This window comes from Festucalex cinctus, chromosome 10 (genome assembly GCF_051991245.1).
Source record: "Festucalex cinctus isolate MCC-2025b chromosome 10, RoL_Fcin_1.0, whole genome shotgun sequence".
NCBI classification, from domain to species: domain Eukaryota; kingdom Metazoa; phylum Chordata; class Actinopteri; order Syngnathiformes; family Syngnathidae; genus Festucalex; species Festucalex cinctus.
This window is the reverse complement of record NC_135420.1, coordinates 1,921,119-1,933,159: the sequence shown is the minus strand read 5'-3', so window position 1 is coordinate 1,933,159 and position 12,041 is coordinate 1,921,119. Positions and strand designations below refer to the sequence as shown.

The 12,041-nt window shown below is 41.1% G+C and overlaps 2 protein-coding genes across 4 annotated transcripts in view; one reads left to right on the top strand and one right to left on the bottom strand.

The window, feature by feature from the left end:
* Positions 1-413: 413 nt before the first annotated feature.
* On the bottom strand, positions 414-3,327 carry LOC144027065 (uncharacterized). The gene is made up of 6 exons (XM_077534343.1): positions 2,592-3,327; positions 2,373-2,478; positions 1,760-1,935; positions 1,319-1,490; positions 826-974; positions 414-726 (listed from the first exon to the last, which is right to left on the bottom strand). Exons 3-6 carry the CDS (start codon positions 1,773-1,775, stop codon positions 656-658), a joined length of 408 nt encoding a protein of 135 aa, XP_077390469.1. The 5' UTR covers positions 1,776-1,935; positions 2,373-2,478; positions 2,592-3,327; the 3' UTR covers positions 414-655.
* A 5,293-nt stretch (positions 3,328-8,620) lies between these two features.
* Positions 8,621-12,041, top strand: part of ect2 (epithelial cell transforming 2) — a 334,206-nt gene continuing 330,785 nt past the window's right edge. For all 3 annotated transcript variants that reach the window (XM_077534330.1, XM_077534329.1, XM_077534331.1), the window contains exons 1-2: positions 8,621-9,067; positions 9,692-9,854. In XM_077534330.1, the coding sequence (XP_077390456.1) occupies positions 9,719-9,854 (136 nt within the window). In that variant the 5' untranslated portion in view covers positions 8,621-9,067; positions 9,692-9,718. The remainder of the gene's footprint in view (positions 9,068-9,691; positions 9,855-12,041) is intronic.

Below are 12,041 nucleotides of genomic sequence, written 5' to 3'. Positions count from 1 at the left end.
GCTCATGGTGTCATCGCTCAGTATTTTACTTTTTTTTTTTTTTTTATAGAAATTTCAGGTGTACTTGTGGTATTTGCCAGCAAATGCCTACAGCTGTAGAATGTGTTTGCTGCCATGAAATTCAAGAAGTAGTGTGACTGTACGTCTACAAGGAGAGGAACACTTCAATCAGGTACTGGACTGCATCACTGATCATCCTGGATTCAATGCTGTGTGCCTGAACCCAAATGGATTACAGGTAGCATGGATGACCTACAAGCAGCAGTACAAAGGCAAGGCATTTGATGGGCCACAGGATGCCAAGTATAGACATATTGCCTACAGACAATTGGTGCGCTGGTGCTGGAAGTTTCTTGGTCTGGACAACCGTGTTCTGCTCCCAGCATGTTGCAGTGTCTTGTATCTGGGTACTTATTCCTCCACCAGGGGAAAAGTAGTCAGCTGTATTCAAAGGGTTTCGTGTTTCACAGAGAAATGTTCCAGAACTGTGATTTGTACTGGTTGCATCATAATAAGAATAAACAAATGAGGACAACTTAATACAAGGAATGTGATTCTTTATTTCCTGAGGAATCTCGTATGGTGCTCAGCAATAACATTTGACTTGTCCGGTCTGTTCACTGCTGCTGTAAGAAATTGTGGCTCGACTACCACATCATTCGGTTTTGTACTTATTTGGAACGTCAATCACTTTCATCGTCTCTGAAAGGCAGTCATTCACATAGTCTACAAAAAAAAAAAAATTGGGATGATAAATATTTGGGTGACATATGGCGTACACTCAGTAATGCATCTGCCTGGAATTGTTTTTGTTTCATAACTTACCATAAGTTTCATCCACCAATATCTTTCTCAGAGAATAGCCACCACTCTTATATTTGGGATAAACGATGCAGTAGGAGTGTATTCCTTCCTTCGTCACTTTCTGTGGTCTCCCAGCATTTTCATTATAATGCATAGCAGCGAGAATGATTCTGGAATTGAACAAAAATTGCCTTATTAACAAATTGTCACATTGTGATGAAATAGCTTTATATCTCAGTTCTACATTTCATCCATATGTTCTACTAGTCATGGACAAATCACACTTGAAGAAGCACATTATATATATATATTTTTTTTTTTTCGATTCTTTGAGAAGGCATTTTTGGTTGAACAGATGCAGTGGAAATTTAATAAATTTCCATTGCACTAGCTGTTATGTTTAAGCCATGAGCACCATCTAGAGGAGGCTTAAAGCAAGTGCTTCATTACGTTACTTTCCCCCCTCATCACTATAGTCTCCATTTCATACATATCAAAGTTTTCTTCAACGCACCTGCTTTTCATTCCTTTGTACGAGAAGTTGTACATCTTTGGGGCAAAGTGATTCACCACACTGTGAAAAGCTTCCACACCACTGGTCTGTCCGAGGTGAGACATCTTCATGACATCGTTGACAAACATGGTCTTTGTCAGGAGTTCCACCACTGCGACATTGACTTCAGTACCTTCAAATGAATTTCATTTCCTTAGTTTGTTATAAATGTTAGTTGGCGTGTGGCAGATGTTTGGTTGTTCTACAGATACAAGGTATGACAATATTTCTATTTTTCAGGTTAAACTAGCAACAACTCTAAGGATAAAAATATAAATAAATACCTGGTAAGTACATAGTGACAAAAACAACTCCACCTAAACTTACTTTTATCCAAACTATATGGTGGCATAACTTCATCATCTTGGCTGTTTGAACAGGATTGATCCTGCAATAACTCACCCTCGTAATCAGCCATCTCTTGTTCGGAGGCAGCTGCAGAGGTGATAGCCTCAGCTACGGCTCGCTTCCTTTCTCGGTTAGCTGCTGCTGCACGCTGGGCAGGTGGATTTTGAATCTGCTGCTGGTCTTGTGGAGGCAAGTGAATTGTTGGGACAGCAGTTGCATTGAGCAATAACCTGCAGAAACATAAGGAGACACTAAAAATATGCTTCGCTCATAAAACCTATAATACCAACCAGCATTTAAATATATAATTAAAAAAAATACTATCACATTTCATCTAACCCTGCCTTACCAAATATTTAATTATTTAATGACTCATAAAATGCAGTAAGATTGACATATGATTGGAAGTTTTTCAAAAGGACGTGTTATGTTCTTTCATCAACAAAGCAATGCTGCCAACCTATTGAAATTTACTTCCAGAACAATTTGTCTCACTGCCATTATTACTCATCGTTGATATGAAGAGCACCGAGACGTTAGCTTTCGGTTAACGTCGCTAGCTTCTACTGTTCATTCCACAACTGTTGGAAGCTCTGCTTTGTCAAAGTCATCAGTGATCTATCTATAAATTCCACGTTTTTTTCTAAATAATTGTAATCACACTTACTTTTTTCTGCAAATCCTTTATCATCAGCAGACCGGTTGAGGAAGCAGGCATCTTCGAAGTGTTTGTAACAGAGAACACTCCTCGACGATGGCGTGAAATTTATTCGCTTCGTGCGAACGAAAGTTGTCCATTTACGTGTCCTGTTATCTTTTGGCCACTCATACAACTTTTCTTTAGCTTGAGAACAATACATCACCACACATCGGCGGGTCATCTTACCGAGTAGCAATGCAACAATGCAGTTCAATGGCCGACTTCTCTCGCAACTTCCCGGTGTGACGTCATTTCCGAAAATTTCCGAAGATTGTCGAAGAAAAGCATTTTCGTTGTCAAGGGCGTTGCTATGGGTTAAACTAAGAACCTGAAAGGGTTGCGTTAAAAAAAATAACGAAAATATGCTTACAATGGTTAAGCCATTGGTATTACTCAAAAACATGGTTGGCCAATCTTACTTCACATTTGGTCTTTAAGCCTGATTTATGCCTCCACATTTGCTCTCGCGTTAATGACCGGCGTAGATCACATGATCTACGCGAGCCATGAATTTTAAGTGCCGCATAGCTCCTGTGGTGGACATGTCGCTAATCCTTGCACGCCGTAGATGGCAGGGCGTAGCTCGCTCGTGATTGGTCTGTTCGATGGCGTACTCGGCTTTTTTTCCCTTTTTTTTCTCTCTCTCCGCCCCCCGCCCAGATAGTTTCCGTGAAAGCAACTGTTTGGCGGTGCAAATCGACTTCCAGCTCGGAGACCACGGCTGTGCATGTGGATATGTGCCTGGGATGAGAGGCGGAAAACAACAACAAAAAACAAAAAAACAACAACAAAAACAACTCTTCTCTAAGCGTGTGGCTGTTTTGTTTTGGCGAGTTTACGGCCGACACCGGTGCAAATTGGCAATAAATAATTGCCACGGTGATGAGCCGACTCTTTGTTTCGTGTTTCTGAATTAAATTGAACTTCCTGAATTCGTCATAAAATGCAGAGGAATCTCCACTCTGTGGCATCCCAGCCGTAGTGACAGGCCGACTTGGAGTGTGACTACAGCAGATACCGATGTGTATTGTGATGTGTGTTGCGCACAAGTTGGAAGGCAAACGCACGAGAGGAACTCCGCCGTGACGTCTCTGCGTGAGCCTCAAGCAGAAGTATACTGAGGCCTTTATGCACCATCCGTAGCGCGAGAAATGGGGCAAAAGTCACGTGACTGGACAGCAGCAAAAAAAAAAACAACACTTGTGACTCCTAGTGGCAACTTCTTAGACTACAAGTTGTCATTTCTACAGGTACAAATCACGATTTTTACAGATACAAATTTACACTTCTTTCTTCAGGTACACATTTTTTTTTATGTACAATTTTTTTTTTTATACGTACTTTTTTTTTTACGTACAAATTTTTTTTATGCGCATTTTTTTTTTCTTTACATACAAATGCTTTTTTTGCGCACTATTTTTTTTTTTTAGTACACATTTTCTATTTTACGGGTACAAATTTTTATACAGGAACAATTTTTTTTTACGTACATTCTTTTTTTTTATATATATAGGTAAAAAAAAAAATTTCTGAGGTACAAATCATTCCAGCTCCGAGGAAAACCAGGTCAACACATTAATATACTGGGTATGAAGCTGATGATGTCCTGAGAAGTTTGAAACTAACTGAAGCAGAACAGAGGGAGTACAACAAAGTGAGAGATGGCTTCCATAACTTTTTCATAGTGAAGAAAAATATTGTTTATGAGCGTGCACGATTCAATCTGCGCAAACGGGCCAAATGAGACTGTAAATGCCTTCATCACTGCCCTGCATGCATTAGCAGAGCATTGCAATTATGGTACGCTCCGTGATGAGCTCATAAGAGACAGGATAGTAGTGGGCTTGACCGACACAAGGCTGTCTGAGCGCATGCAAATGGAAAAAAGACCTAAATTTACAGAAAGCTGTGAATATGGCTCGACAATCTGAAGAGATCAAAAAGCAACAAACTGCTCTGAGAAGTGAAGCGAATGTGATGCAAATGAATGTGAGCTCTGTGGATAGAGTCATCCAAAGCAAGTATAACAAAAGGAAGTTTGATAGCAAAAATAAATCAACAAATATACACCAGCAGTTTAAAGCTAAAAGCAAAAGCACGCCCATCAAATGGTGCTACAAATGTGGAGGATCTCCTCATCCAAAACACGAGTGCCCTGCCAATGATGCCAAGTGTCATTCATGTGGAAAGAAAGGCCACTATCAACGTGTTTGCAGGCAGAGTAAGAATGTTCAAAGTATAGAGGAGGAAGAGGAGCAATGTTTCTTCCTTGGCTCAGTCTCCACAGACCATCAAGCGTGGACGGCTGACATAAAGGTGAGAAACACTAAAGTGACTTTTAAACTCGACACCGGAGCAGACGTCACTGCAGTAGCGGAGTCAGACTTGATGAACATTTTTTCAAAATCTAAAATACCAGTTCTCCAGAAGCCAGGGAAGCCATTGTTAGGCCCAGTGAGAAAACCACTGGAAGTTGCAGGATTCACAAATCTTCATCTCACCTATGGGTCAAAGCAGACAACAGAATAAGTCTATGTTGTGAAAAATCTCAGTTCGCCACTGTTAGGGCTTCCCGCCATCACAGCCCTTGGCCTTCTTGTGCGTGTGGATTTTATTTCAATGGATACATTGAAATCCACTTACCCCAAACTGTGCAGTGGACTAGGGGAAGTGCAGCAACCGTACAACATAAAACACAAACCAAATGCAGTGCCATACTCATTGAAAACACTGAGAAGGATTCCGATACTTTTAATGGGCAAAGTAAAGGAGGAACTCCAAAGAATGGAAGAGCTCTGACTCATCACACGAGTGGAGGAACCTACGGACTGGTGCGCCGGCATGGTCGTTGTTCCAAAATAAACAGTTCAAGGCTGAGACTGTGTGTAGACTTTATTGGACTGAATGAGTATGTGTGCAGAGAAAAGTTTGTGTTTCCATCGGTTGAACAAATCTTGGAATCCTAGCAGGAGCTAAAGTGTTTAGCAAACTGGATGCTAACATGGGCTTTTGGCAAATTCCTTTGTCGGTGGAGTCAGCCAAGCTGACAACCTTCATAACGCCCTTTGGAAGGTTCCACTTTAATCGCCTTCCTTTTGGGATCAACTCTGCACCTGAGCACTTTCAACGGACTATGACAGAGGTCATCGAAGGAGTTGAAGGGGTCGTGTGCCACATTGACGATGTGCTGATTTGGGGACGCAACCAAGAGGAACATGACGTCCGACTCCATGCCACCCTGCAAAAGATCGAGAAGGCAGACATAACACTAAATGTGGAGAAATGTGCCCTGTCGCAGAAAGAAGTGACTTTCCTTGGTCATATCCTTTCAGAGAGTGGCATAATTCCCGACCCAATGAAAACAGTATCCATCACTGAAATGCAGGAGCCGACAAACGTGTCAGAATTAAGAAGTTTTCTTGGAATGGTGAACCAGGTGGGCAAGTTCATTTCCCATTTGGCAGAGAAAGATAAAGCTCTGAGAGACCTTCTGTTAAAGAAGAACAGTTGGTATTGGGGAGGAGAGCAGGTGAAAGCCTTTAAAACACTGAAAGATGCTCTAACCTCACCCAAGTACTTGCAATGTATGATCTAAACAGAGACACGAAAGTATCAGCAGATGCTTCATCATATTGACTGGGAGGTGTTCTTCTTCAGCAATGGGAAGAAGGCTGGAGACCGGTCGCTTATGCTTCAAGATCGCTGTCGCCGACTGAACAACGTTATGCACAAGTGGAAAAAGAGACTTTAGCGTCTACATGGGCATGTGAGCGAATTCGTGATTTCCTGATCGGCAAATCCTTCTGTCTGGAAACAGATCACAAACCTCTTTTGTCATTGTTGGGAGGTCAAGCTCTGGATTTACTGCCCCCCAGGATCCAGCGATTCAGAATGAGGCTCATGCGGTATGCATACAAAGTACAGTATGCCCCAGGAAAATCACTCTGGACAGCGGATACCCTGTCACGTTCACCACTGAGAACAAAGCTGACTCAATGGGATCAAGAACTCATGGAGAGCACAGACATATCTGTGGACAGCATTGTGGAAAATGTGCCAATCAGTTCATCATATATGCAAACACTCAAGGAGCAACTGAAAATGGACAGTGTGTGTTCACGTGTCATGGACATTTGCAGCCAAGGATGGCCAGAGCATGCAAAACAAGAACCGCTGTTGAGGAACTACTGGCCTGACAAAGCCACACTCACCGTGAAAGAGGGTTTGCTCTTGAAAGATTCAAGACTTGTTATTCCTTCAGCAATGTGTAACGAGGTGCTAACAAAACTGCATGAAGGACACCAAGGAGTGGTAAAATGCAAGGCTCGAGCTCGCCAGACGGTATGGTGGCCTGGGCTTAGTCAACAAATAAATGAAATGGTTTTGAAGTGCAGAACATGCATACAAGAGAGACACAACCATCCTGAGCCAATGATGTCAACTGAATGCCCTGAACGCCCATGGCAAAGAGTGGGTACTGATCTTTTTGAATTAGGAGGAAAATCTTACCTAATCGCTGTGGACTATCTTTCAAGATTCATTGAGATTGCCCTGCTGAACAAAACAAAATCTAATGATGTCATTACACATCTGAAATCTTTCTTCGCCCGTCACGGCATTCATGAGGTGCTGATGTTGGATAATGGGCCCCAGTTTTCCGGACAGACTTTTGCAGACTTTGCTGCCGCTTTTGGATTTAAACACGTCAAAGCAGCCCAAAGTTTCGGCAAAGTAACGGAGAAGTGGAACGTGCGGTTCAGACAACGAAGAATTTACTGAAAAAAGCAGCGGATCCATATTTAGCTCTTCCTGCCTATAGAACTACCCCTCTTCAAAATGGATACAGCCCTGCTGAACTCCTGATGGGTCACCGCCTGAGGACAACGGTACCAACTCTTCCGTCACTGGATCCGACACTGCCCAACAGCATCGCTCTTGCTCGAAAATAAAGGGAGAAGATGATGTCGGACACTGCAAACTACAACAAACGTCACCGAGCAAGACCGCTGAGTAACTTGTCACCAGGAGAACAAGTGTGGGTGACAGATGCCAAAACACCCGGAACTGTCGTCCAAAGTCACTCGACGCCAAGATCTTACACAGTAGACTTACCACAGGGGACAGTGAGGCGCAATCGCGTGCATCTGATTCCCTTACATTCACCTTTGCATGAAAAGTGTAACAAACAGCAGAGAGTGTCAAATGTGCCTTCGGAGCAGGGGGAACAAATAGCTAGTGTACCTTCTATTACTCCTGTAAATATTGATGTTGTGAGAACAAGAACAGGAAGAGCTGTTGTCAAACCAATTAGGTTAGATTTGTGAGAGAGAGAAAAAAAGTGTTGAAATAATACATACAGTGTTCCTTCTTAACTGTAGTATTGAGAGTAATTGTTATTGTGACAAATAAATAAGAGTTAAGTTCAATGTTGCATGATGTAGCTGAAAAAACCCCCAGTTGGTAATCTACAAATGTGAAGCCAGAAAACAAACAAAAAGTATTTGTTTTGTTTTTGAAAAGGGGAGATGTGGTGTAAACGAAATGAGTGAACTATCTTGGTGGTAACATTATCTTTGGTCACGTACTAGACCCTATGGTTTACTGCACATGCGCAGTTGTTTTCTGTTTGGTTCTCGAGTGTTCAGTAAAAGCTATCGTACATCGTCCAGCACACAGTTGTCCCTCGAGGTATTATTTCGTTCGATTAAAGAACACGACAAAGTCTAAATATCAAATACACTGTACATTGATCAATTACTGTTTAAATCGTAGTAATCTGATATTTTGCCATTTGACATTAAATTTAAAAAATAACTGTAGGATGTATACATCCTACAGTTATTTTTTAAATTTAATAGTTCATATTTACTTGATTAAGTGTATCGTCTAGACCAATTAGACCAATTATAGACGGGCTAATTTCGGTCTAAACTTAGACTAGACGTCTAATAAACGTCTATGGCTCAGTGGCGGGTATGGAGTTAGATATGGAGTTAGAATCATGCCAAAACCCCGTAAACACAAAAAAAACTGATCTACGTACACAAAACCTGCTTTACGTACACAAAACCTGATCGTACACTAAACGTGTGATCTACGTACTTACACAAAACGTGTTTTGACCTACATCCGTTGCCGTAGTTAGCGGTCCAAGATGGCCACTCGTCTGCGCATGCGGGTCACAGATCGTGTAGTGGACACAGCTACACTGCAGACTCCGCCTGGAGTGTTGTTCTTGTAGGTATCTATGTGGTAATCGACATCCCGCTCATATAGCGCGTCGAAAGTTGAATAACTAACCAATCAAAAGCCTTTCCAGGATTTGGAGTCGTACTTGTCCAATTGGCGCCTGGCGGCAATGTTTTCAGCGGTTTGAACTGAAACCGTATGGCTTGTCACTTCCACGTACGAATCGACCAATAAACTATGGAACAATACGCCGACTAGAAGTATTCTGATGTTTTTTAAGAGGATTGACCGGGGACTCAACTTTTAAAGGAGATATGTTCCTTGAGCAAAAGGAGATCGATCTTGATTTCTTTGTTCCAGTCTTAGCTAAGCAGCTAAATTAGCTCGATTACCCGAATTGCTAAACAGTCAGTTTTGCGTTGTTGGAACAAAATCTTCACTTCGGGCCGGATTCCCAGCCCTTCAAACAAACGGTAGGTTTGGTCAGTTTTAAAAGCATTTTAATTGTGTCGTAGCAATCACTGTGTCACCTTATGAATTAATAGCAGGAAAGTCTTAATGGTTAAAAACTTAACTATCGTAATTAACCCGAAAAATATTTTTGATAATAGGCTTTCTGTTGTAATCTGTATTAGCTACGTCGTTTTCTTTAATCCTGATAATAGGTAATAACTGGGGTTGTTTGACGAAGTCTTGGAAGTTCGATACAAATGTGTCAATGTCGCTAATGATGTACTGTTAATGATGGTCGACAAGAGAATGCATTGTGTTTGTACGGCAGTTATAATAGAAACAACAAGAACAACAACAACAAAAACCTAAACGGAAATTGCATGGCTGTTTTTGTTTATTCCAATAGGCTTCTCATTTAACAAACTTTGTCTTGTTGAACTGTTGTAAAGCAAGTCATGTCAAGGTTTTTACTCCCACCAATCTGTTTTTTCTTGTTGTGCCCGTCATCGTAGTTCTGTCTCTCTCTCTCTCTCTCTCTCTCTCTCTCTCTCTCTCTCTCTCTCTCTCTCTCTCTCTCTCTCTCTCTCTCTCTCTATATATATATATATTAAAATGTTATTTATTTATTTTTTTATTTTTTTAAGGATTTGCAGCCCCCACAGCCTCTGGACATGGCTGACAACAGCATCGTAAGTTTTGGGACAGCTCGGAGTCTACTGGTGGATTCATCCGTATATGATTCAAGGATAGAAGAAACCATGACCAAAGATTATATATTTCTTGACATGGAATGTGACGAAGGAGAAGGTGAGTCTCGTCGAGTGGATGCTTATTTTTGTCTTCTTATGGAATAGGACGGGTAGGGAACCCTGGTACTCGAGAGCCACTGTCCCGCCTGTTTTCAATGTCTCCCTCCCCCAACCCAACTGACTCATATTATCAGCTCATCAGCAAGCTCTGTTGAAGCCTGATAATGATCCTGTTAATTAGATCAACTGTGGAGGGAGACAAGGAAGACAGGCAGGACAGTGGCTCTCGAGGACCAGCGTTCCCTACCCTTGGTATAGGAGGATCCTTTGTTGACATATTTTGGCACATGCGTGGTTGGTTGGGTGGCAGAAAATAATAGCGCGCTGCATAGATGCGACGTACAACAGTAAACTTAGTGGGCAAAATCACCCCTATTTAAAGCCGCAGTGTGTAGCTCACGACCGCCATCTATCGGTCAAACAAGATAATGCAATGATTTTAAGCACACGAACTACGGCGTCCCAGAGAGACCCTACTTCAACAGCCTACCACCAATTTCACCGGAACAGAACGCAAACAACTTCTGGTATTCCCTCGAGTGATGACGTAAGTGAATTGCATTTGTTAGACATACTGTACAGATCCGTAATATTTGTGATTTAGTCATTTAATTTCAGAATTAATATTTTTGTCGGCATTGTTAGGAAATACTGTACGTCAGCTAATGATAATGGCTATCTATGTTCATATTTGTTAGTGTAACTAAACCATGCAACAGAGAACACACAGTTATGTTATATGTTTTATAGACATGTGGACCATCTCAAAGAGGGCGAGGAGGGGGCGAGGGAGACGACGAGGAGGAGAACGCGGAAGAGAACGCGGTGTCTCGTAACGTACAATTATGTCATCATGGAAAAATAATTCCATTCGAGCATGCATGTGAATGGCTCAAAACATACCTTTGCTTGGAATATGTGGTATTTAGATTACATCGTTTGCTGATATGTTTAGTATATCGTACAAAAATAATGGTGTTAACTGAACTACACATCTGCAACTCAGACTCGTAAACCCCCCCGTATCTTGTTGCTACTAACCACTCAGAAAAGTGCTGCTTACAAAAACATTTGAAACCCTTTACTCAGATATCGATTTGTCACCATGTTGAACAATTTTACCTAATAAATATCACTAAGCAACTTAATTAGTTTTGATTGAAGATACAACAGCTTCCTTGTACTTCGATGTGCAGGAATTTACATGGCTTTCAGAAATAGTCTTGCTCATGTAATAATGTACTTCATTGGCTCAGTGACTTTCAGTTCATTGTTTGGTACCTCATCTGACATACAATTGTTACCTTCTTGCAGAGACTCGTACAGGAAATGACCATGGAGGAACATGAAGATATCCAAGTCCAGCTGATAGACTGACACCAAGAAATACTTTTTGACACATTGCTGACACATCAGCACCACCATGATTTCCTGTACCTGGATCCCAGACTGCAGCACCTTGGTGACTTGTGGCAAATAAGTGACACTTTCCCAGATCCTCGAGGACAATACAAAGGTTTTTTACCTGGCATATAATTAGTCCATGTCTGACACTTGTTGTTGTAGTTTGTATAACTTGTATATTGTTGTTGTGTGTTAATTTGTACATTTTGAATAACTAAAAAATACTATTTCCTTTGGCGTCAACATGCAGTGTTCATTCGACACCTAACCTAACACTATTTTACATGACTAGAAATGTAAAACATCAAAAGCCTGGAGAATTATTCTAAATGCTTGCAATGACAAGGAATTCTTCATTGGCCAATGAATGTAAGGTACAGTACATGAAAATGAATAAATAAAATAAAGTAAAATAAAAGTCTACATGAAATGAACATATTAACTAAAAAAAAAAAAAATGCTGTTAGAATATAATGAGCTACATAATATACATACAACATATAATGAGCTGCAGTTGTTCCAGAAATTTACCAATACGCTGTGCATTTCAAAATATGGAAAATAGACATAGAGGTTTGGGCCAAAAGTAGTGTTACAGAGCAGGTATGTGTTGTACACAGCTAAAATATCTGATTAACTCAATACCATGAGGTTTTTTTTTGTGTGTGTGTATGTGTGTGTGTGTGCTGACATTGTCCCCCATTAACATTGCAACATTCCTCAAACTCTCCCGAACACATAGTATGATCTGTAACACTACTTTTCGCCTACTCTATGATGT